We start from the raw sequence: 26,543 nt of genomic DNA, 5'->3' as shown, positions 1-26,543 counted from the left end.
TCCTTTCCCCCAGTTGGTGGGCCTGACCTTGAGTAACAACGAGGTAAAGGTAAAACCAGAAAAAACTTTGTGAAAGATTTTTTTAGTGCAAAGTATTTGTGGTTTCATCAAATGTTGGTAATTTCCATGCACTGCAGTGCAGTGTTAGCTGAGATGGAAATGTCAGCAAAATGCTGTAGAAATGACTGATGGAAATTCTATGGGTACTGCTTTTGGGTGGAGGATATTTTTCTGTGCCATTTCATAACATAATTAGGCTGAAAATTGGCAAGAGAATCAGCAGCAAAGGGAAATTTTTTCAAGCAGCTAGAAATGGGTTATGCTTGAATGTATTTATCTACAAGTTAGAAAAAAGATGCAATATACATACACAGACAACACGATATTGAAAAATGTTTACAATATGGCTACATTTGCCCAGTATTTGTCCATGTCTGCAGATTTCTCTTCTTTTTTTAATATAGTCTTGCTTACTTAGCTTCCTTTTAATATTTGTACATTATGGCTGTGTAGGCAGCTGTATCTTGAGCTTTCTGAAAAGGCAGGTGTGTGGCCAGTGACATATTTAAATAAATCAGATGTTATTAGCAGTAATATTTATTATTGGTACAATTCCATTCTTCTTGAAGGATCCCAAAGAACTTCATGATCCATGCCCCAGTCCTGCAATCAGATACATATAGGTGATACTCTATAGCAGTGATACTTAAACTCTTTGGCTCGTTGCCCACTCCATTCAGCACAGACCTTTCTGCCAACCACCCACGATGACAAAAATGGGTGCAGGTGTGGGGTCTGACCAGGAGGTTGGGTGCAGGAACCATCTGAGGGTGGATAGAGTCTGGGTGGAATGGAAGTTGCAAGAGCAGGGTGGGGGAGTCTGGGAGGGAGGGTGCAGAAGTAGAGTGAGTTGTAGGGATGAGGGAGGGAGGATGGGAGGTACTTACCTGGCTCTGTGCCTCTCACTGCTCTCAGGCACCCCGCAGCTGCTCCAATTGGCTGTGAAAGCTTCCAGCTGAGCTGGTTCCTGTATTGTGATTCCCCTAGCTGGGGGGAAGGGTTGTGGAAGTGCATGGAACTGCTTCTTTCCCCCACAAGCTGGATCTAACCCATGAGTCCCCTCCCCCCCCCACCCTGTAGCGGGAAGCCTGCACTGGTGCTCCAACCTTGCAAGGGGGCGGGGAACAGGGCTGGAGCACCAGCGCAGGATCCTTGCTGCAGGGAGGTGAGGCAAATCCCAACTCCATGGCCCACCTGCAGGACAGTCACAGACCAGTAGTGGTCCACAGACCACACTTTGAGTATGTCTACACTACAGAACAAAGTCAAATTAAAATACACAACTTCAGCTACGTTAATTGCATAGCTGAAGTTGAAGTAGCTTAACTCGGCTTTTGGTGCTGCGTACGCTGCAGGAAGTTGAAAGATGCACACTCTTCCTTCGACTTCCCTTACTCGTGAAAGCCGGGTTACTGGCATCAACTGGAGGACCCATCTCAGTTCGAATTAGCTGTCTTAACTAAACCACTAATTCGAACCTTGAACAATCAACACCTTCAGTCTTCCTCCCTAGTAGATGTACCCTTTGAGAACCACTGCTCTATTGCATGCAAATCCACTGACTTCAGCAGAGTTCTGTATGGTTGCAGGAATCTGCCTGTGTGAATATGATTGCAAGATTGAGGTAATATACAAACACTACCATTACACTATGGAGGAAGAAGACAGGGATAGGATGGCAAATAGGCAGTATGCAGCACACCATTTGTGGAAAAGGATACATTGGGCTACACACTAGAGTGCACTCCAATACTTACAAAATATGCCACAGGATCATTAATATCTGTGTGGCATATATAGGCTCTCACTTTTTAAGGTCTTATGCTGATGGCTCCCACACAGGAAAGTGCATAGATTTCAAATTGTTTCTACCCTGGAGTAAGATCCGAATTAGTGGTTGCAGGGGCCTCAGGTATTTCAGACCACAAAGCCATCTCCCCAGCAAATAAAGCAAATTCATAAAAGTGACTAATGTGGTGATGAGTTGGCAAAACCCCATAACATTGGGCAACCACATTATTTCTTTATCAACTTCCCAGCTCTATATTTTATTCTTTTTTCATTTGAAATATGAGAAAAGTTGGACTCAAAGCATTGTGGAGTGTCATGATTTGTACATGATTTCCCCCAGGTGATTGTGTATGTGGAAGATGTTAACGATGAAGTGCCTGTGTTTACCCAACGGCAGTACAATCGTCTGGGGCTGCGAGAGACTGCAGGGATAGGAACTTCTGTTGCAGTTGTCCGGGCAACAGATCGAGACACAGGTAAGGAGGCTGTGATGTGCTGCAAAAGTATGCCACCACTGCTCCCCAGCCTGCTCTGAGATTATGCCACCTGGCTCTGGTTTATAAGTGGAGTCTCCCTTTCCCCACTCTTGCTATGGGAGTGCAATGGATGCAGATTAGAATTTGAGAGAACAGAGAGTGGTTGTGGGATGAAAGCCTGCAGCCACTGTCCAGTCCAGTCCTCTGATTTGGGGTTCTTTTACCCCAAACAGCAGAGGCCAGATAGATGGACAGTCAATCACTGTTTTGTCCTAGGTGTTTTCAGGGAAGGGAGGAGGTCTGCCATAGCATCTCATAAATGCTGTGGGGCATCTTAGAGGGGAAATCATTAAAACAAAAAAAGGAATGATAAAACCAACTGTAGTGTGTGGGGAATATCCCGGTATTGGCTTAAAGTGCTTCAGCTAATTCAGCTTAAAATTAACATTGCATTCTGGGCCTTGGAGTCTCAGCAGGCTGCACCTCAATATTAAATACTAGAAGATTTACCTGACGTTGCTTGGGTCCTTAACTCAATTAATCTTTGTTTTTTGGAAAATAAAATGAAAATGTACGTGCTTCATTTAAACCATTGCTCTGCGGGTGGCGATGGAGATAAGTGGCTCAGTATACAGGCTGCCCTGGGGAGAGAGGGCTGCTCGAGCCCTCTTTCACCGCAGCATCTTGGGGTCAGGTGAGAAGCATCTCTCCATAGTCACTGCAGCTCCAGAGAGCACATCCTGGGGAGGGATGAAAATGTCCTCTGGCTAGGATAGGTCGAGGGTCATCTGCCTCCTGTGCTCAGCTGCCAGAGTGAAGAATGCAGCAAATTGTCACACTTCTGTCACTTCCTCATGAACGGGAAGAGCCAGAAATGTTCCTGTATGAATGGGGGTGGGGAAAAGCTTCAGCCCCTTCAACCTCCCTAAAGGACGCCGAGGGGGCGGTAGGCTTGGGCAGTCCCAGACTGGGGGGAGGGGGTGCATCCTCTGCCAGCCCCTTTCAGCTGCCTGGTGATTCTGTCTCTTTTCTGTATAACTTTATGAGAAGCCATCCCATTTTGGAAATGTCCCATTTTCCTGGCACAGCCAAACCCTGACCTTGCTTTAAGTTATGATGTGAGGAAGCTGTAGGCCAAATTTCGTGGCCCTAGCTGATACCATTTAGTGGGAGATTTTGAACAGATGGACAGTCTTTCTCAAATACATAGTAGGTAAGAATATTTGTAACCTCTTTCGTCTTAGATAGACAAGGAGCACCCTGGAGGCTTTTAGCATGTTGACCTGTTGGACAATGTTTGGCCTTGTCTGCTTCTCTGTGAAGTCCAGTCTAACACTGATCATTTATTCCTCCCCCAGGGAATGGAGGTCTGGTGAATTACAAAATCCTCTCTGGCTCCGAGGGGAAGTTTGAAATTGATGAGAGCACTGGCCTCATCACCACCATCGACTATCTGGACTATGAGACAAAAACCAGTTACCTGATGAATGTCTCTGCCACAGACCAGGCACCCCCCAACAACCAAGGGTTTTGCAATGTCTATGTCAGCCTGTTGAATGAATTGGATGAGGCTGTGCAGTTCTCCAACGTCACCTATGAGGCAGTGATCACAGAGAACATCCCCACAGGCTCTGAGGTGCTGCGTGTCCTAGCACGTTCCATTGACAACCTGAACCAGATCACATACAAGTTTGACCCCAACACCAATGCTCAGGCCCTGTCCCTGTTCAAGATCAATGGAATCACTGTACGTAGCTAACAATCGCCCATCTAGCTGAGGCGTTAGGTGCTTGAGCATAAAAGCATGACATGCATATTCACTATCTCTGTGGTGGTTTGTCCCTGGTAGGGCGTCATCACAGTCAAAGGCCAAGTGGATCGAGAGAAGGGGGATTTCTACACTTTAACAGTAGTAGCAGATGATGGGGGACCAAAGGTTGACTCTACTGTGGTGAGTGGATTTTAGTTGTTTTTGCGGTAGTCTTTTATCTTAGACCTGGTATAAGCTAAACAATGGCTGACGGCATGAGAACATCCTTTTATTTCTTCTCTTTTGGGAAGGAGTACCCCAGCTAAACGTCATTCACTTCTCCTGTCTAAGGGTTGCCTTTGTTTCTTACTTTTGACCCGCTCAATCAGTATCCATTCCCCAGAGTGCAGATGCTCTGCTGCGAGGACAGACTACAGTGACCTCCTCAGATCTCTGCAACTGTCACTCCCCCAGGAGTCAGCACTCTAGTAGTTTTGCAATTCAAAATCTCCCCTCTCTTTCTCTCTCCCCTCCACTTCGCCAAGGGTCAGGTGAATCCCCACTGCAATGTACCTGGTCTGCATCCACCCAGGCACTTTCAGATGTGCACTTTCTACTAAACACAAATCATGTTTGTGGTAATGCCCCAAGGACGGCCACAGGACCTTCTCTTTTCCCTTTCTCCTTTGCATGCCTCTTCCTGCAGCTCTCTGTAGTCCTGTTTCCTGAACTGCTAACTCATGACTTGTATGGTGAGTTGATTGTCAACCTGAGGTCTCCTGTAGTAACCTCCGTGAGGTCTTTTGATTGGGTATGAAGCCTATGGTCTTGATTCTATTCCCAAACCAAGCAATGCTTTCTTGCCAAGCCATCCAGAAAATTGAGTTTTAGTCCTGAATTATAGGGTCATGGCCATAAGCATGGGGTGTTGTGTTTTAACTTCCATATAACAGGCTGGTTTTTAAAAAAAGGAAATACTTAGAGTTTGGAGGAGGTTACTCACCAGATTAAAACAGTTTGCAGTTAGGTAAAATTTGGGGTCTAAAATCTTTGATGGTGTGTGGCTAACACTCCTTCCTGAATATCCCAATTGTCCTCGGGATTGCAAAGATTCATGATCTACAGGCAAGTTGCAGGTCATATATGCTACAACACCTAACACAAAAGTTCAGCTAAAGAGTGGAACTACCGCCATATCCTTGGTGGAAAGGTAATGGAGCTATATTGATTTACACCAGCTGAGAATCTGATTGAGAGATTTTAACTCCTAACCTTCTTATTTTTGTTTGTGTCATTTCCAATAGCTTGAATTTTGGTAAATCTGTTACCTTCAAAAATGACATGCTCAGGCAAAACAAATGCAGCCAAGTCACAACTGATACTGGCCTCCAGCAGTCGGGGTACCAGTGTCTTTTCTTTCTAGACACTGTCATAATAATTTCTGGGTTAATCTGAAGCCAGAAGATTGAAGTGTTAGAGCAAGCGGCCCGGGTGGAGGGAAGTGAATTACCCAGGGAATGTGCATTGGTTTGCAGAAAGCGTAGTGGTTGTTTTAATCTGAATTTTGATAGAAGTGTTTGCCTTTCCCCTTGGGGGTCCTGCCTCCACATCACAAAGCTACTCAACAAAAAGGAGCCTCAAACTATGTGACCTGACCCATGCAGCCTCCCTTTTTTGTCTTCGGGGCGTGGGTAAGGTGCACTGGTAGCAGAGTTATGGAGGGGAAGTTTGCACAGCATCTGCCTTCATTGTTCTGGTTCCACCAGCGTCCCTTTCCCCAGCCTTTCCAAAGCACTTAGCTCATGCTGTGTTATTAAAAGAAAAGGGAAATATCTGTTAACTGTATTTTTTTTCTTTTTCTTTCCCATTCTGCTTCCCTCCAACAGAAGGTAAGAGTGTTTGTATGTCTTTATCCCTTCCTTCCTCCTGCCTGCCTTCCTCTCTCACAGTCACTGCATAGGTAGCTTTACAACATCTGTCATAACACAAAAAACCTGGGCACCATACAGATTGATAGCATCTACTCTACCATTTAACCAGGTACAGCATGCACTCCCCAGTGCCCAGCCAAGGCCATGGCCTTTGGGTCTCCATTCCTATGGGGTTTCTAGTGCTGGTGCTGGAGCAAGAGTTCCACAATCCTTGTGCCGTGGGACTTCCAGCACTATGATAAATCCTGGCCTCTGTGCTGCAGTGGGGAAGGCTCTCTGACCCTGTACTCTTCCCCCACCCGTGCAGTCTCACCTTTGCTGTTTCCTGTGTCATGAGTGCTCAGCAATGCAGCCTCCGTTTTTCTCTTCGTATGTGTGTTTGATGGAGTATTTTAAAACCACATCATGAACCGGATTATCAGATGGCATGAATCAACATAGCTGCATTGAAGTCCAGGAGCTCTACTGATTTCTACCAGCTGAGCATCTGGCCCTATGTAACCAACCCACTAGGTGCATAAGGAAAGAAAGCCAAAGGGCCTGGAAAGCAGGTTAGCCGGCTTCCAAGATGCAAACGCTCCCCTGTGCAGTGGCTCATTCCAGCCAGAAAGGGTTGGCTGCTGAGAGTGTGAGGTTGCCTCGGCAGCTGCAGATTTTCTGCTTGAGCTGACTGGGTTTTCCCCCTCCTGCCTTCTTTTTTAGCTACAACAATAACAGTGTCACCCAATTTTTAAAAAAAAACAAACCCACAGGTTTCCTCCAGGACGTTATCACATTGACTATAGGGCTGCACCTGGAGCCCATAAATAGAGCCCCAAGAACAAAAATGTTCTTCCTCTCTTTCTCCACTATTATATATAGTGCATAAGACTTTAATTTTAAGCATGATGACAGCATTTCCTCTGGCTAATGACAGAAGTGGCAGACACTTGTCTTCTTTTTTAATTGTTGACCACAGCTGAGCAACATTTACATCTACTACTTCTTTTTCCTGCTGCTGCTACTACTGGTTGTGTCTTAATGCTGTGTCTGTATACATGAATGCTGAATCATGGCCTATTTGATTTATGGAGCTTTGCACATTGGGCTTCTCTGCATTGCTGTCTTCCTGGCAAAGCTGAGTGGTACACAGATTGCAGCTGAGGCATGGAACCCATCTGTGAGCTGTGGATCCATCTTGGATGGACCAGAATATCATCCCCTCTTCCTGTGTGAAGAAATATATCAGCCCAGGAAGAAATTCTGGGCTTGTCCACACTCAAAACTTGCCCAGGTTGTAGCAGTTTAGTTAAATGGATGTAAACTTCTGTGTGAACACGGAAACAAGCTTATTAAATGGCTTATGTTGATTTCATTTATTTCAAATCCTTCCCAATGGAATCAAATCAAAACAAACCAGTGCAATTTTGTGTGTAGAAAAGGCCTAGGAAATTGCATGAGTTTAACAGAAAAACCCTGCCCTGCACAATGCTAGCAGAGCATCCCCTGCCAGGGCAAATCTATACATTTTCTGGTTAGCCAGCTAAAACTGAGAGCTCTGGGTAGATATTGACCCCCTCAAATACCACTTTTTTCTCCCCGTTGCACTAGCCTTTCCCCCTCCCTTGTTTAACTTACATGCACATACAGAACAGGGCCATGGGCAGGAATTTCTCTGGGGAGGAGCGTTTTTTTTGTAAATGTGGACCACAGTTTTTTAAAATATAAAGGAATCCAAAATAGCTATGCAATGAGTGTGCATAACAGAGGTTAATGAAAAATGGGAGTGGAAACAGTGGTTGGTAAAATGATTTTGTTATAACATACTATAAATGTATACAGTAACAACGGTTTTATAGAAATTACCTTCTGGGATCATGGCGGGCAGCGCAGCTGCCATGGCACCCTGCTCCCTTAGTCGCCTCTGCCTTCTGGTGCTCTACCTGCTCGATGAAGCCAGCGCCGGGTGAGTGCGAGCAGCTGGGAGTGCCATTGCCCCAGCCCTGCTGCGCTGCCACCAGCCCTCTCCCATCCCCGTAACATAGTGGTTCTCAAACTTTTTGGCCCATGGACCACCTAGCTCAATGCAAACCTTTCCACGGATCATGGGGTGTGCGTTCGCACCCTTTGCACCCCCCCCCCCCCCGCATATAGGCCTGCAGAAGATTCACATATTATAGGTTATAAGGCCATTGGACACCAGCGTAATCATCTAGTATGACCTCTGGCATAAAATAAGCCCTTTACTTAATTCCTGTTTGAACTAGATGTCCTCAGTGCGTTTGGAGGAGTTAGTGATACAGCCTTTCAACTCTTGAGACCTGCACTCAAAATGTAAAATGAATGTCCTGGTCCCATCCTATTCCTAGCAGAACATACATTCACCCATATTCTAAACAACAGTAATGTTGTCACAGATTTTAATCCCTTCTTGGGCAAGTCTCTGGACTGCCACAGCCACCTCAGTGAGTCAAGCTTCAGCTTCATCAGCAGCACCAAGTGGGAAAGGATTGCAGAGGGTCTGCTGTCATTAGTGTGTCTGTCCCTCTTAAATACACTTAACAGGAACCACATGCTAAAGATTGTCCTCAGCCACTCAGCAGAACCTGGATTTAACTAGTCTTTCACTGAGATTGTCTGGTTCTTCTGCCATTGTCAGCACACCTGGGCCTGAGTGGTGAGATCTAATATGATGGGGAGGGAAGGAAATACTGAATGCCAGCTTATACCCTTTAAGATGCTCTGTACATTTCTCATTTTCATCCCAAAGGCTATGCCATCCCCAACATGGCTGCCTTCGGGAAGTTATCATGAGCCAGACTCCTGGTAAAGCTCTCATTAATCTCTACACTCTTGTTCAATAGGTAACAATCACCGTTCTGGATGAGAATGACAACAGCCCACAGTTTGACATCACCTCTGACTCTGTGGTGAGTGTAGCGGAGGACAGTGCCATTGGGAGGCGAATTGCTGTTGTCCTGGCCAGAGATCCAGACGCAGGAAGCAATGGGCAGGTACCAGTGCTTATGCAGCTATAAACTATACTTGGGTGTGTATATGCTGCACCCTTACCTCGAAATAACTGACAGGAACACGTTTCATAAAGAGGGGGGAAACATGCAGTTCCCAATTTATACTATAGTGTGTCTGCTTCCTGCACACCATGTCCATATTCCCAAAGAGTTAAACCTTATTGTGTTTCTCTAGCCAGTTTCAAAAAGGGTTAAAAATTGAAGGAGATAAATTCATGGAGGATAGGTTCACCAATTGCTATTAGTTAGGATGGGCAAAGCTGGTCACCGCAACTTCTGTTTGTCAGAAGCAGGGAACAAATGACGGGATGGATCATTTGATGATTTCCTGTTCTGTTCATTCCCTCTGGGGCACCTGGCATTGGCCACTGTTGGAAGACAGGATTCTGGGCTAGATGGACCTTTGATCTGACCAGTATGGCTGTTCTTATGGTCAAATTTATCTAGAACCTCCTCAGAGATATTTTTCCAGCTACTCCTCTCTCAGGGTCTCTAAGATCTTAGCCTCTAAAATTTTATTGTTTATGAACATTAACACCACAATTTTTTCGCAATGGGGCTGCTCTTTAGTTTGGGATGGATAGTGCCAAAAACCAGCAGGGCTTGTTTGGTCACTGTGGAGGGTGTCTGAAGAAAGACATATTAAGCATTTCCCTTGAGTGCCAAGACACAGTGGACCTGAATATATGGGGGGGAGGGGGAGGGTGTATGATTTTTCTATGCTCCCAATGGACAGCAGGGAATTTCTATCCAGATTAAAATAGGAAGCTCTCTCCATTTTGCCAGAAGAATTTATAAGATGCTGTGAGATTCCAGCAAGTTTTTTACTTAAAATTAGGACTGTCAAGCAATTAAAAAAATTAATCGTGATTAATCGCGTGCAACTGCCCCTTTGGAAATGCTTTCAAAGAGGCAGCGCTACAGAAGTCCAGGATCAGCTGGAGTCCACACAGACCCTGGCTCAGTGCAGCACTGCCCCTTGGAAAGGCTGCCCTGGCGTTTCCAAAAGGCAGTGCTGAGGAAGCCTGGGGTCAGCTGGAGTCTTCAGCTGACCCCAGGCTCCATACAGCTGCCCTTTGGAAAGGCCACGCTGCACGGAGCTTGGGGTCAGCTGGAGACTCTAGCTGATTCCAGGCTCCTAATTCGCTGCCCCTTTGAAGCGCCAGTCCGGCACTTCAAAGGGGCAGTGCAGCATAAACGCCTGTGATTAACACATTAAAAATGGTGTTAATCCTTCCCTGTGTTAATGGCAGGCGTTAATTCACATCAGTTGGCAGCCCTACTTAAATTAATCAGCCTAGTCCTTCTCTGAGTGACAGCTTAGTACATCCAAAGCAAATTGAGCTGAATATACATACTGAATATATATACTGAATTCAGCTGTAAGGTCAGGTTTGCCACAGTCAAAGCCTAGTGAAGTCAGGGAGTTCCTTTCTTAACACTGTGAGGCCTTTCAAAGTGCAGCCATCTTCCTTTCATGTTTGGAAACCATCTAGTACTCACTGAGGGCTACTGCTAATAAATACTTTATCATCATATAATGATATCAAGTTGTTCCTGTGTCTGCATGCCACTATGACAGCCTCAACCATGCCAAAACCTGGAACAACTGGTGAAACAGAGTAGAGATGAGCAAATCACGTCACGCAGAATAAAATCTTTCCCAAATTAAGAAATCTCATGGCATCTGAACTAGAACCTGAATTGTGGTTAGAAGTTTGGCTTACATTCTAAAGGGCGATTTTTCTAAATCTTTCTCACCAAAACCAGCAGCAAAATGCAGGGCAATGTAGCACTTTAAAGACTAACAAGATGGTTTATTAGATGATGAGCTTTCGTGGGCCAGACCCACTTCCTCAGATCAAATAGTGGAAGAAAGTAGTCACAACCATATATACCAAAGGATACAATTAAAAAAAATGAACAAATATGAAAAGGACAAATCACATTGCAGAAGGGGGATGCGGGGGGGGGGGGGGAGGAAGGAAGGTAAGTGTCTGTGAATTGATGATATTAGAGGTAGGGAGAGTGGGATGTTTGTGAGTTAATGGTATTAGAGGTGATAATTGGGGAAACTGTCTTGGTAATGGGTGAGATAGTTCAAATGTTTAAGTCCTTGTTGGCAAGTGTCCAGCAGCACATATACAAAATACTCTGAGAGTCTGCTGCATTGGATTTTCAGCACAAGAGCCAGCACAAGCCAGGTTTAGTAAGACCTCGTCAGTCTGTAATGACTCTTCTCCCTTCCTTGACCCCTCTGCTCCTCACTTCCCCACACTTCCCATTATTTATTTCCTTCTTACCAGGTGACCTTTTCACTGACATCAGGAAACATAGGCAGCGTCTTTGAAATCCGCACCACCAATAATACCTATGGAGAAGTGTTTGTGGGAAGGCCATTGGATAGAGAGCTGCTAGACCACTACACCTTGAAGGTAACCTGGAGCTTACAACCATCCTAACTGCATTTTCTGCAATATGCAACAGACAAGTAGTTCAGATACAAAAACTCATTACCCATCTAGATGGTACTCCAAATAATGCCTTTGGGGAGTGAAGTTTAGCAGTCTGAAACTACAGTTTCTGAATGTGATTTGTATGATGCTGCAGTTATTCCTGTGGCTACTTAAGCTAATTATTGGGAAATTTTCCACATCAAATATATTATAGCTTCCCTGTTTGTGTTGCTTATTTCATACAAAGTGTTGCACATCTGTGTTTGTGTGTGTAACTATAAAGGCACAAAGCTCTACATTGCTGAATAGATAGCAATAAAGCACATATTTTAATTGTCAAAAATTGGCAGGTGGAGGGGCAGACTTTCACAGCAGCAATTTCAACATTCTAGTTTGTATTGGTTCTTATAATGCACTTCCCATCGCAATGCACTGGAAGGCACTCAGATATTAAGCAATGACATCTGTCACGAGTTTGTTCTGTCATCCTCTGTCATGGTGATAGCCATGGTACCTCTGCTCAGAGCTAGTTAGAGAGGACAGTTTGTTAGGAACAAAAATGTATAAACATATTTGATATCCCTACAAGGTGATTCTCAAAGTGTTTTAAAGAATACCGTCATATTAAAAGGGGAATCAAAGGAAACAGTTTTTATCCTTCAGTACAGGCAGTCCCCAGGTTACGTACAAAATAGGGACTGTAGGTTTGTTCTTAAGTTGAATCTGTATGTAAGTCGGAACTGGCGTCCAGATTCAGCCGCTGCTGAAACTGATCAGTTTCAACAGCGGCTGAATCTGAACGCCAGTTCTGACTTACATACAGATTCAACTTAAGAACCCCAGGCATCCCCAAGTCAGCTGCTGCTGAAACTGATCAGCGGCTGATTCCAGGAAGCTCTGGGCAGGGGCTTCCTGTAGTCAGCCACTGGTCAGTTTCAGCAGCGGCTGACTTGGGGACGCCTGGGGCAGAGCAGCTGGGGTGCTGCTGGGTTGGTCCAGTAGCGCCGCCGCTCCTCGGCGCTACTGGACCAACCCAGCAGCACCCAAGCTGCTCTGCCCCAGGCGTCCTGATTCAGCCGCTGCTGAATCTGACCAGCAGCAGCTGAATCAGGATGCCTGGGGCAGAACAGCTGGGGTGCTGCCCGGTTGGTCCAGTAGCGCCCAGAGCGGCGCTACGGGACCAACTGGCAGCGCCCCAGCTGCTGTACCACAGGTGTCTGGAGCAAAGCCACGGAGCACGGGGGCAGCGGGACAGCCCAGACGCGCCATGGCTGTCCGCTGCCCGCGCGCTCCGCGGCTTGGCTCTGCTTGGCTCTGCTTTGCCCCCCCCCATCCCCCTGGTCTGCAGACCGGGGGGGGGGGGGGACAAAGCAGAGCCAAGCCCCGGAGCGCCCGGCCAGCTGACAGCCCAGACGCGTCTGGGCTGTCAGCTGATCGCGCGCTCCGCGGATTGGCTCTGGTTTGCCCCCCCCCCCCCCGTCCCCCTGGTCTGCAGACCAGGGAGACGGGGGGGGGGGGGCAAAGCAGAGCCAAGCCTCGGAGCGCGTGGGCAGTGGACAGCCCTGTCCGCTGCCCACGTGTTCCGCCGCTTTGCTTCCTCTCCCTGGTCTGCTGGAGACAAGGGAGAGGAACCCCGTTCGGAACATAAGTCGGATCCGCGTAACTCGGGGACTGCCTGTACTTTTTTTTTTAATGCTACACAAAAACAGCTGAAAATGTTTGTTGGATTGTTTATTTGGTTGCGGGAAGAAGGGTTTTTAAAAAATCATAGAATTTTAACATTTGTTTGTTTTTCATTGGTTACACTGTTTTTGTCATGCTTAGATTTTGTTAAAGCCATTTCTTTTAAAGCAAAACAAAAAATGTTGAATCTCCCCTATTGGGCAGTGCCTTTTTATGATTTTTTTTTCTTTTGCGACATTATAGCTGACTTTTTTTTCAACAAGATTTGAGCAAAGAAATATGCCCCTGCCTAGATATAACTATTGTGCTTCACTGTAGATCCAGGCATCTGACAACGGAATCCCACCTCGGAGAAAAGAACATGCTTTAAGAGTTAATATCCTGGATGTCAATGATAACCCACCAGTCATTGGAAATCCCTTGGGATACAATGTTAGCATTAATGAGGTAAACAACTCTGTTGCCTTATGTAACAGATTCTCAGTTCTCTTCCAAACTACAGCCTAGGGGCTATAAAGTCAGTTGATCTTCTCACTGGAAAATATCCTCAGTAACATTAGGATTCCCAGAGTATGACTCTGCTATCTCTCTTGCAGCCCTCAGCATAGGTATTTATCAGAGGAAGCATGGCCTGAGCACAAGGCCATCTTGTACTCTAGGCTAAAGGAGAATTCCATAAAGAGCTGTTAAGGGCAGTATGAATTATAGAGCAGTCTCTGGGGTAGTTCTAACTTACAACAGGGACTTTTCCAGTCCTAGGCACGTATAGGATACAAGAGGCAAAGGTGGCCCATAGCCTCTTCACCCCACTCAAGTATCACTCTGAGCATGACCATAGCCTGGAACCAAACTCTCAGATTCATGTTCCAGTGTGTGCTGAGATCCATGCTGTGACTTTGATCTGCCGAGAGGGACCATGATTTCCAATAATTTCCTCCAGAAAACACCACATGAATTCCTGACTCCTCTGTAGAAAAGACATGGATAACTTCTTCATTTGGAACAACATTCTTTGGAGGATATTTTGAACCTATTGTCCTTCGTATTAAGTGGCATTACACAGCTGCCAGGAAAAACAGAATGACCCAATGATCTGATGAAACTTCCAGAAAATCACCTGGAATTAAAGGGAATTGCCTCCCCAGAATATGAATTACTATCAGGAAACAGTCTCTGAAAGTTTGGTAATTAAGCAATAGAACAATAAGTATGAGAAAGGAAACATATTGCCTGAACTGAGATCTTTATGTGATTATGAAAAGTAAAATAAAAATAATGTGCATGTACCCAGTGACACCTTGCTAAATCTGCATGGTGTGTATGATTTATAGCTTTGAATTAAACCTAATAGTTTTTTCCAAACCCTCTTCTCTATTTAAATTGTATCTGAATTTTCTGTACCATTGGCCCTGGGAAATCAGCTGCTCAGCTTTGCCTTTTGTTTGGCTTGAGTTGCTCTAGAAGTGTTACCTATGGCTGAAGCAGGCTCAACATCTGTTCTGCTGCACTCTGCTTCAGTGCAAGTGTGGTCCAGAACAAAATGCTTTCAGCACTATTCCAGCAAACTGAAGCCGTTCTGTGTGATCAGTGGGGCACTCTGGGGTAGTCTCCTGTGCACCGTCCTTACAGGCTGGTCTGTTTTGGAAGGAGCTCAAGCTATGAAATAACAATGTGTGCAATTTCTTTTGTTAGCGTTAGAATCGTACAAAGGTGAGGATTTGTAACAAGGTATGAAGCATTCCCCTGCCAGCTCAGCGATTTAATTCTCAGCTGAACTGGTAGTGGCAAAATGTTGTTTCCATCTGACAGCTCTTCAGGCCTCTATGAAATGAGCTGGTAGCCCTTGTCTCACTTCCTAAGATGAAGGTGTCTGTTCTAGGAAAAACCACAACTTCAGCTGGCAGTTCAGTAATTCTCACCTTTGCTGGCATCTCTCAGCAGTTGGCCTGGATTGATCTGGTAACTGAATTAATCATTCAGCCCTAGAGATAACACTTCCAAGTCTAGGTTGAGGCACATGGGCAGAGTGGTGGGGGGATTTGTTTGTGCTCCATCCTCCCCAGAGAGCTTTCATCTCCAGGGCTGGTAGATGCCATCAACAACTATTGAGAACATTTTCCAGTTTCCCTCAGGCTCACTCTTTGTCAAGGTTTCATGTTGAGTAGAGCAGTGCGGCTGAGGTACCTGGAGATTTTTATAGTGAAAATGCTGGAGGAGCCTTCCCCCCTTCACGGTGTTCGAGGGCACCTCTAAGAGCTGTTTCACAGGGTACATTCTTGTTCAGATAAATCTGTGCCAGACGCTGACTTTTCTTTCTGTGCTCTGTCCCGGTCTCCTCATGGATCTCCAGAACGTTGGGGGAGGCACCGCTGTGGCTCAGGTGCGAGCAACCGACAGGGACGCTGGACTCAACAGCGTCCTTTCCTACTACATCACCCAAGGGAACGAAGATCTCATCTTCCGCATGGACCGAGTCACTGGGGAAATCGCTACCCGCCCATCCCCTCCTGACCGTGAGCGGCAGAGTTTCTACCGGCTGGTTATCACTGTGGAGGATGAGGGCAACCCATCCCTTTCAGTAAGTGCTGGTAGGGGGAGGGCTTTACCATTCTTATGTTCTTATTGTTGTTCTTATTGGTCTTATGTTCTTAACGTGGTTGGAATTGAGTAGAAAGTGCAGTCTGGTCCCAAGGATATCCCTAAGAAACTGTATGAGTAAGAGAACGTACATCTGTATCCAGGGCTGAAGAGATTATTTTGTGAATATTGATTAGTGTGGGTGAAGTGTAAATAGTCCCTCCATATCTAGCTGGCTATCCCTAGTAGCACACCTAATCATGGTGGTTATTTTCATTTTTGTGATTTACCCTATTACAAGGAGTAAACATGTTCATTAAAGATTCACTTTGCCAGTAGTGATATACATATTAGAACTTAGGCCTGGAGTAAAATGAGGTCTCCCTCCCACACAGTCCTGAGTCACAACAGCCTTTTGCTTCCTGTATGTGTGACTGTCTGAGAAGGGGTGGGGGTATGGGGGAGTTGACATTACAATTCAAGTTTAAGATCTGCCAAATGAGCGGTCTGACTCAGCAACCCCAAAAACCCACAGGGTGAGGTCCCTTCTCAAGAAGCACGGTGAGGAGTCTTGCGACAGTTGGTGAGACAAAGGCAAATGTTTTCTGCTCTGTATTTGCAATAGGGAGTTTCAGCCTGGCCCATTGGTGGGAGAGTAGTTCTCTGTGAGTATCCAGAGTCTTCATGTGAGTTACTCCTTGTGGAGCATTCAAAACTGAATCCAGGGAGTATTGCCAGTACACCACTAAAGCAGCATCATTGTCTCCCAGCATGACCTACTGTCACTGCTTTTTACCTTTTATAATTCTGCCCTGGCATGGTTCCAGAATAAGCCTTGACTTATTTATCTCCTTGTGAGTACTAAAAACACAAGCAAAATCCCTGACGTGCCAGCCACTGCCAGGGTCACCCTGCCCTGCCCCACAAGCACTGTTTGTGCTCTGTCAGACATGCAGGGCTTTGTCTACCCAGAGCTTTTTGTCTTGCTTGTCTTCACTGTGCAGTTTGCTCACTCAGAACCACAGGGATAGAAGTAAAATTCTACTTAAAAACCACTGGGGTAAGGGGTGGACTCTATCTTAAAAAATATAGTTCTTCTTCGAGTGCTTGTTCAAGTTGATACCAATCAAGTGTACGTACGCCACATGCATGAGTGTCGGAAACTTTTCCCCTGGCAGCTCCCATAAAGTCGGCTGTGGAGACCCGAAGAGTAGCACTGCTATATTAGTGCATATATACCACTGCAGACGCTACCCTTCCCTCGGTTCCTTGATGTCCGTGATGGCGTTGGAACTTCCTAGCTGTCTTGCTGTGGCAAGCTCCTAGTCCCTAGCACAGGCGTGGGCAATAATTTTAGACTGGGGGGGCACTTCCAAAATTTTTGAAGTGGCCCTGCTCTGCTCTGGAAGGGGCGTGGTCTTGGGCAGAAGGGGTTGGGGCCAGGACACTTCCTTGCTTCCCTGCCCACAGACCCTGACTGGCCCAGTAGTGGGGGGAGCATGTGAAGTCTTTGCCCCTGCGCCCCACCCAGAGAACTACCAGATGTTCTGAATAGCTTGCGGCTCCATCTAGGCAGACCCCAGAATACATCCCCCCCCCCCCCCCCAACGGTCAAAGGGGTTGAGAGGAGGAACTTTGTTCCCTCCAAAGGCTATGAGTTCCTGTTCTCATATCCTCATCCCTCCTCTCTTCTGGTATCAGCCTTCAACAAGAAGGAGGGTACGTCTACACTACAGCGCTAATTCGAACTAACTTAGTTCGAATTAGTTAATTCAAACTAAGCTAATTCGAACTAACGCATCCAGACTAAAAAACTAGTTCGAATTAGCGTTTTGCTAATTCGAACTAGCATGTCCACATTAAGTGGACCCTGAACCTGGCTTAAGGATGGCTGGAAGCAGTGCCGGCAGGGCATCAGATGAGGACTTAGAGCGTAGAGCTGCTGCCTCAGGCTAGCCGAGGGCTGTGCTTAAAGGGACCTGACCCTCACCCCGGACAGACAGTTCTCAGGGGTGCCCCGCTTGCAAAGCAGTCCTGGCTTGGAGTGCCCTGAGTGCCCACACTGGGCACATCACAGCACTCGGCCATCAGACCGGCTGCACTTGCCGCAGGCTGCCATCTGGGGAGAGGAGGCAATTGGGGGGCTGCAGGAGAGCTTCCAACCCCAGAAGCCCGCAGAGCCAGCCCAGTCCTCCCCATCAGGGGCTCGTACCCCATTCCTCCCTCACCTCCTTCCACTTACCCTTCCCTAGCCCCCCTTCCTGATGTACAAAATAAAGAAAACGTGTGGTCAAAAATAGAATCTCTCTTTATTGAACAAAACTTGGGGAGACTGGGAAAAGGAGATGGGAGAGGGGAAGAGAGAGTGTGGGAGAGGGGAGGGCAACTAAAATGATCAGAGGTTTGGAACAGGTCCTATATGAAGAGAGGCTAAAGAGACTGGGACTTTTCAGTTTAGAAAAGAGGAGACTGAGGGGGGATATGATAGAGGTCTATAAAAGCATGAGTGGGGTGGAGAGGGTGCATCAAGAAAAGTTCTTCATTAGTTCCCATAATAGAAGGACTAGAGGACACCAAAGGAAAGGAATGGGTAGCAGGCTTCAAACTAGTAACAGAAAGTTGTTCTTCACAAATTAAAGAGTCAACCTGTGGAACTCCTTGCTGCAGGAGGCTGTGAAGGCTAGAACTAGAACAACGTTTAAAGAGAAGTGAGATAAAGTCATGGAGGTTGGGTCCATGGAGTGGTATTAGCCAGGGGGTAGGAGTGGTGTCCCTGCCCAAAGTTTGTGGAAGGCTGGAGATGGATGGCACGAGACAAATGACTTGGTCACTGTCTTCGGTCCATCCCCTCCAGGTTCCCTAGGGTTGGCCGCTGTTGGCAGACAGGCTACTGGGCTAGATGGACCTTTGGTCTGACCCAGTACGGCCATTGTAAGCTCAGGGCTCAGAGTCGGGGGTCTCAGTGGACCACCTTGATTTTCATGCACACCTGCTCCTGGGTGGCCAGGCTGGCAGCTCTCCTGCCCTAGACAGCCACTTTCCTGTGCCTAGTGCGGAGGTCGTGGACAAGGTCCACAATGTCCACACTAGCCCAGGCGGATGCCCGCCTCTTGCGGTCCCGGGCAAGCTCCCCGGAGCCTCCAGCCTGGTCCTGGAGAAGAGGGGGAGGGCTGGGGGGCATCGGGTGGCTGGCTCGAGCCGTGCCAGCTGCAGCTGGGTGCTGGCAGGCTTGCACCTGGAACGGGCACCGTAGCCAGCCCGTGCCCCTTTAAGAGGTCCGGGTCCGGGAGGGGGGCAATAGAGTTTCCCTGGTTTTGGCTAGAGTGGCCACTAGGGAAAGCTGGGGAGGGCTAGCCTCCCACTAGTTCGAATTAAGGAGCTACACACCCCTTAATTCGAACTAGTAAGTTCGAACTAGGCTTAGTCCTCGTACAATGAGGTTTACCTAGTTCGAACTAAGCGCTTCGCTAGTTCGAATTAAGTTCGAACTAGCGGAACGCTAGTGTAGTGCCTATCAAAGTTAATTCGAACTAACGTCTGTTAGTTTGAAGTAACTTTGTAGTGTAGACATACCCGGAGAAACAAGGGCAACAGGCCCCTGATCCCAAGACCAAAGAGGCCAGAAACACTGACCTGTTTGGCAGGAAAGTCAACTCTGCATGAGGTCAACAGCTGAGGATTGCTAACCAACAGGTGATCCTCAGCCATTATGCATTCAAGTTGTGGGAGGTGCTCTAAAAATATAAGGTGCTCCTGTCTCACGATAACTGCCAGGAGTTTGGGCCCTGATGGAGAAGGGCTGCACCATAGCCAAGACCTCTTTACAAGTGCCCTAGACTCTGCAGACTTGGTAATGAGGACATTGTCAATGGGGGTGACTATGCGCCAGTCAGCATGGCTTCAGGCCTCGGGGCTTCCCCTGGAGGTCCAGTACACATTTCAGGACCTCCCCTTTGAGGGCGAGAGCCAGTTCTCAGAACAGACAAAATTCTAAGCTACATTCCCTCAAAGACTTCTGGGCAACCACAGCCATTTGGAGAAGCACACCCCAGCTTCCCAAAGTCACCCCTTCCGTCTTTGTCCTCCACAGCAGAGGTTTGCACCAAGACAGCACCCTGAACAGCAGCGCAGGTGCAACAGGAACAATAACAGGAGAACCCCATCTCAGCAAAATAACCAGGGGAATAACTCCTCTAAAGCCCTGTAGACCTGAAACAGGCCTTTTGAAGGTGCACCCAAGGGCAGAGCACCAGACCTACCAGATCCCTCCCATTTATTTTCAGCCACACTATTCCACTTCTATCGTGCATGGGCCAGTATTACTTCAGATCACTGGGTCCTCTGCATGGCTGGGGTGGGATAGTCCCTGCAGTTTACATCCCCACCGCCTCACCATCACCCTTCCCCGTCCCTCTTTAGGGACCTCTCTCACAAGCATCTCCTGAAACAGGGGGTCTGATTGTTCCTTGAACTAGGTGTGATACATGAGAAGTGGTCCCTCTGGGGATGAGGAACAAGGGTTTTTACTCCCCTACTTTCTGATACCAAAGGTGAAAGGCAGTTTAAGACCAATCCTAGACCTAAAAAACCTCAGCTGCTACATGCGGAAAATGAAATTCATGATGGTCTCACTAGCCACCATAATTCCCTGTCTTGATCCAGAAAACTGGTTCACTGCCCTCGACATGAAGGACGCACACTTCCACATTTCAATCCTTCCATGTCACGGACACTATCTCAGATTTACAGTAGCAAACAAGCATTACCAGTTTGCAGTGCTCCCATTTGGCCTGTCTACTGCCCCAAGAGTATTTACCAAATGTATGGCAGTGGCAGCTGCCTTCCTGCACAAGAAAGGGGTCCAGGTGTTTCCTTATCTGGACGACTAGTTATTAAAAGTGACTTCCAGAGAGCAACTTCATGCACACATGGGGCTCATGTTAGAGCTGTTCAGAGCCCTGGGCATCCTTCTCAAATGGAAAGTCAGCCCAGCAAAAAACAGAGTTTATAGGGGTGACCCTGGACTCAAGGGAGGGCATCTCTTCCAGAAACCCAGTCTCAGGTGATATAGGACTTGATACACACTCTTACTCATTGTCCTGTTACAACGGCGAGAATGTGCCTCAAACTTCTAGGTCACATGACATCATGCTGCCACGTGATCAGATGTGCGTGTTTATGCCTCAAACCCCTTTAGGGATGGCTCGCCTCAGTATATGTGCCAACACAAGACAGTCTGGATGTGGTGGTGTCTATCCCCCAGCAGGTGATCAATTCTCTCAGGAGGTGGCTGAACCCGCGAAACCTGTCAGAAGGGGTGCAGTTTGCCCCTTTAGCTCCCATCCTAACCCTAGTAACAGATGCAACATGAGACTCAACAGCAGGAGAGAGTTAAGAACTGTGATTTTATTTATTTCAATTTAGAGCCACCGTGTATTTCCCTACCTCCAGGGGCTTGTACAGCAGTAAAAAAGGCATACCGAATAATAAAAGGAATACCATTCTGATGCACACTTATACATATTAGATTTCTCAATTTATTATGACCCGTACCCAGGTGGCCCACTCTAACGATTTAACACACACTAGCTTGTGGTTCTTCTGCATGCCATGGCATGTTTTTATATTCCAGTGTCCAGCTTATTGCAGAGTGTTTGCGTGTCTTTTCCATACCTGTCCATTCCCAGAGCAGCTATATAAGAGTATTCATTCATGATTTATAAGATCTAATTCCATTTGTTTCTAGCAAAAGAGAAGATGCCAGATTGTGGGAATCAAGAAAATGCACTAGCAGTGAGAAATATTAAATTCCAAAGCCACTTTTACCAATTGAATCTTCTGAATGGTGCAGGTCCGATTATGTGTGTGTCTGTGCATGTGTATCTGATACTTCCCCCTTGTGGAAGAAACATTACAGATTATTTCACCACACTATCAAATGAACACTAGGGCACACTAATAAACTAATATTTGTCAATGAAAAACAAAACTATGATTTTACTATAAATATTTTCACTTTCCTTCCTTCCATGGAGCTGATCATGAACAGTGACCTCTGGGACATTGAACCAGTTTTCTCTCTGGCTGATCACTCTGGTTTTTAAATGTCTGTACTGAACTCATTCAGATATTTTTAGTAAACACGTATTCCTCAAGATCACACCTTCAAGCCACAGTGAACAATTGTCAAGCATCTTTCTTTCTGCGGCCCCATTTCCTGCTATCTTGTATCATCTCTCTCAGATATTTGTGAGACTCTCCAAGGTGCAGAAGTCTGTTCTACTTTGGGAGGAAATGTTGCAACAGCTATGAACAGTTTGCAACACTTGTACTGTGACTCGCACTTACCCCAGTTGTCCATTCCAGGCATTTGACATGTCTGTCTGCCCATCTATCAAATCCATTATGAAAATATCAGAGCTGCTAGTGAGGGTTGTATCAATTGGCTGTAATGTCTGGAAAAGGTCGCTGACTTAAGTTCAATGGAATATGAACTTTCTTTACAAATGGGATAGGATGCCTAAAGCACTGGATGAGAAAGCACATTGACTATGATGAGCCCTCTGGGATAGATGCTTCAGGAGTCCCACAATGCACTAGTACAAGCATTTATAATAAGGAATACTATGCATGGAAGTACCAAAACAGTTCTGATAGAAACAGGGTTGCTATGGAGATGTGCTAAATTTTTGTGAGGACAAGTGAGACAAATTATTTCACACAAAAAGGGCATCCCAGGTCACACCCAAGGAGAATATTCACAGCACCCATTCTCTGTGTCTAGCATTGGATGATGATTTTGACCCTAGGGCATGGGACAGCAGTGAACTTAATTTAACCTCTCCTAAAGTATAAAAAATAGAAATAAAAAGATCTTGTGAGGCTGAATTTCTGCCTGCTGGAGATTCCATTCTTTGCCCAACCCCTGCACCCTTTCCTGCTCAAGTCAGAGATAAAATAAGGCGTGGAGTTGTGATTCTTTCACTTTTCATTTCAGTAGCTTCAATTTCAGAAGCCAACGTAGAGTAAGTCTCCAGTGAATCTGGTTTAGAATCTTGCCTTGGAAGATAGTAAACAGGTTCAGGCAACAAAGTAAAGCACCTTGTGGATCTGAGTCAGATGATTGTGTGGGGGTGGTTGGGAGTTTCAACTGGAACTGAGCCTGATCCCAGGTTTACAATGCAATGTAGATGTATCTGTGAAGGCCTAGGAGTGGGATAGTAAACACAGCTGCGAGGCACAGCGGATAGCTACAGCTGTTGCATGTGACCATTTTTCTCCCTTCTTTATTTTTACATTTTCCCCTTTCTATTGGCAAGTGCATTGTTTGCTTCTTTGGGGATGGCGGTCTGTGTAAACAATTACCTACTGCTCCTCTTTGGCTGGATTTGCCTTGTGATCACAGAGTGCAGAACTCAGTGAGTCAAACTTCTGTCCTATCCCAGGCTTCTACTTTCTGATTAAATTGCCTAGTAACAACTTCGTTTTTTTTTAAATGCACTGAAAGCAACCTTTGGTATCAGGAGATCACATCTAGTGCTTTAGTACTGGTATTAATAACTTAATATCTGTGTTCATGGTCTCTAAAATCTGCTTATTCCTTTTAATTGTATGGAGAAGCAGCTGGTATTTGTTTGGACAGTTTTCACAGTTCATTGCTTGTCCTGCTAATGGGCTGAAAGTAGTGTAGGTGCACGCACAACAGTTGAAGTGTACACGCGCATGTCTTTATCCTATGCACCCTGATTTGTCACATCTGTGGGTACCGTTCAGGCATTGTTGGTGGGGTTCTTTTCAGAAAGTTTGGTTATTTTGCACTTATCTTCAGAAGCAGAGTAGATGCTAATTTTCAATAGTGTCATTCATACTCCATGTGCTAAAGCACTTAGTAAAGCAAGAGATTATGTATAAGTAATTGTGGTAGCAAAGGCATCTGCCATTCTTTCATGCCCCAGAACTCTCACTCATGCTTGTTGGAACTTTATTTAATTGGGAGAGGGCTGGGATTCTGGGGGATAGGTCTCTAAAGATCCTAGGCACTTTTTGGAAAAACCTGACCCTCCATCCGAGCAGCAGCCAGGGCTGGGTAATTTGATGTGTGAGGGAGAGGAGATGTGGCAGCGCAATGATGCCTCCCCCTGGCATGGCACAGCAGTGTCAGCTCAGCTCTGGGTAGGAGCCTGAATCATGAAGTGGGACTGGAATCCAGAGACCAGTGCAGCTGGCTGTGCTATCCCCAGGCCAATGTTATTTTCTTGTCTCCATTTATGAAAACATCTCATGTCTTGACAGCGCCACAAGTCTGTGCTCTCTTGTCCCATCACACAGATTCCTTCTCGCCATCTTTGACGCAGCAGGCCCTTTCTCCTCCCCTCATGTAATATGTGTCCCTTTGCTCCTCCCTCCCATGTGCCCTATCCCCCTGTGGGCTTGCACACACCCCTCTGTCATTCAGAAATGCAATTTGTTACAGTGGTTGCATATTAGCTGGGTGAAACAGGGCCCGAATGTACTAGGCATCCACGGGCAGAACCTGTTGGTTTAGGTGTCTATCAGAACAACAGCAAAGCCTATTTCAGAGGAAAATCCAGGCTCCCAACTGCCCGGTACAGCTGGCAGAGGAATCTCTCTGCTGCCCCCTGCTGTGATCTATAGAATCTCTTTGCACACACACCAAAGGCAGCAGCTTAACTGGGAGTCTGTCAGTAGTCTTCACTCTTAACAGAAATGAATGAGCCTCACAGGAAGGGCTGGGAGGAAGATGGGAGTCAGTGCAGTGGGGAGGGAAGTAGGAACTGGGAGGAGGCAGAGTGGGGATGAGGAGGAATCAACAGAGGCAGAAGGGCTGGGCAAAGGATGCACAGGAAGCCAGAGGGCAGTGAAGGAGAGGTTGGTGCTGATGCAAACGGGAACCTGGTATGGAGGAATTGAGGCTGAGAGTGGAGGGGAAAGCAGTGACCCAGAAAGAGGGAAGCAGGAGGAAGGGGGATGAAGGAGGAACCTGAAATGTAATGGAAATGTAGCGCAGTGGTGGTGATGAGGGAGCAGGAACCTGGGGGCAGGGAGTGGGTGGGTTGGTGGTCATGGAAGCAAGAACCTGGACAGTGGGAGCAAGGAAAAAAGGGACTGGTGCAGGCATGCAGAGCAGGAGATAGTGGTGCTGGGGGATGGAGAATTGCAGGGGTAGGAGGAGAACCAATAGCATGCCATAGGAGGGAGTTGGGGGAACACAGAGCCCGTGCCGTGCAGAGTTAGAAGGGGATGGAGAACAAAGAGGAATTTCTTTGATGTGGTTTCCAATATTGGGAAAGTGAGCCGTTAGCATGCATGCTCCATTGCCTCTTGGCTAGAGGGGTACAGTGCTGGTATCATCTTAATGCAATGCCCCTTCTGAGAAGTACAAGGTCCTTGTGCCCCAGCAACAGTCTCGGGAAGGGCACGTGGCTTTTGCTACTTTCATTAAGTTGCCCTTATTGCAAACATGGGCTATGGCTGTCCAGGCCCTTTGCCAGTGACAGGAAAAGCACACTGCTGTTGCCATTGTGCTGAAGTCTCCTTAATGGAGCACTGAGATGCTGCATACCATGCAGGGCTGGCCCAGGGGAAAGGAAACCCTTGGAAAACCTGTATTTTGGTGTGCTGTCTTTGAGTTTGACAGCAGCATAGGGCACAGGGCATAGGGTATGAGAAGCTGGCACCAGAGTCTAGTCTGGCTGCAGAGAGGAGAGTTTTGAGCTGGGAGTCTCCCCCTCTTAATATATCCCTGATCACCTACCAAGTGGATAGCAAGTATGTGGCCATCATCCATGTCTGCAGGAAGAGGGGATCCAGGGGCTGGCCCACTAGCTCTGCAGGGGTGAGCCCTGCTGTCTGAGATTCCCTGAAGGCTGGCAGATCCAGGCAGCCTTACCTGCTCCCCACCCAACTGGCCAGAAGCTCCAGCCCAGGCTCACTTGCACTCACCCCTGCTCCCGAAGCCAAGGCCTGCTAGCTTGTGGTGCTCAGACAGTGCACACTGACCATGGCACCCAGGTTGGTTGCCCATGTCCCTGTGCCCCAGAGAGAAGGGGATACTGTCAGTGCCACCTTTCTGAAGTCTCCACTCCTTGTCCAAGCAGTAGCAGAAAGAAAAATGGCTGGAGACCAATTAGGGCTAAAAAGACAACTTAGCTGGGCTGAAAACAGGAAAACCACAATGCAAAAACATGTTTAAAGACAAAAGAGGAAATAGAATAAAGGAAGTATGGCAGCACTTCTCTTCCGCCCTCCTCCCTACACACTAAGCACAGCTGTTGCAGAATGAGGGTAGTGGATTTTTTAATCGAGATAGATATTGGGTGAGCCTTGGTATGGAAAATGTTGGTTCCAGTAAGAGGAGATTACTTTACGTAGTCTGCTACACTCGGCACTGTATTTACTCATACATAGAATGCTATGAAATAGAGTACCTGAAAATTTGAGTCACATCTGGGTCTTAATGTCTATCCACCTGCCTCTTACTATCCCTGTTCTGAAGCTCTGCTTCCTCTGGACAAGATCTAGTTAACTTAAAAGTGTAGAAGCCTGCCAGACCTATTGGCAGAACCTGTGATAGGGCCATTTGGGTGATAATGAAGCCATTTAACGGGGCAACCCAAGGTATTTACTGTCCGTTTCTGAATTTACTGTTAATCCACAGGATCTTTGTTTAACATTAGTTTTAAAAATATTAGTATGTTGCTGAAGATTATAAATTCGCATTTCTAAAAATTTGCCTCCCCTCAGCTTCCGTGAGGCATAGAGGCACCAGATTAATAGTACTACATAGA

At 46.7% G+C, this 26,543-nt stretch overlaps 1 protein-coding gene across 4 annotated transcripts in view; it reads left to right on the top strand.

The window, feature by feature from the left end:
• CDH23 (cadherin related 23) overlaps window positions 1-26,543 on the top strand; it is a 573,109-nt gene that overhangs the window by 433,671 nt on the left and 112,895 nt on the right. For all 4 annotated transcript variants that reach the window (XM_075934954.2, XM_075934952.2, XM_075934956.2 and 1 more), the window contains 7 exons: window positions 2,192-2,327; window positions 3,686-4,074; window positions 4,177-4,278; window positions 8,852-9,001; window positions 11,326-11,454; window positions 13,477-13,605; window positions 15,509-15,736. In XM_075934954.2, the coding sequence (XP_075791069.2) occupies window positions 2,192-2,327; window positions 3,686-4,074; window positions 4,177-4,278; window positions 8,852-9,001; window positions 11,326-11,454; window positions 13,477-13,605; window positions 15,509-15,736 (1,263 nt within the window). The remainder of the gene's footprint in view (window positions 1-2,191; window positions 2,328-3,685; window positions 4,075-4,176; window positions 4,279-8,851; window positions 9,002-11,325; window positions 11,455-13,476; window positions 13,606-15,508; window positions 15,737-26,543) is intronic.

This window comes from Pelodiscus sinensis, chromosome 8, assembly GCF_052426305.1.
Source record: "Pelodiscus sinensis isolate ZL-2025 chromosome 8, ASM5242630v1, whole genome shotgun sequence".
Lineage (NCBI taxonomy): Eukaryota > Metazoa > Chordata > Testudines > Trionychidae > Pelodiscus > Pelodiscus sinensis.
Note: the sequence above shows the minus strand (reverse complement) of the source record. Positions and strands in the feature narration are given on the sequence as shown.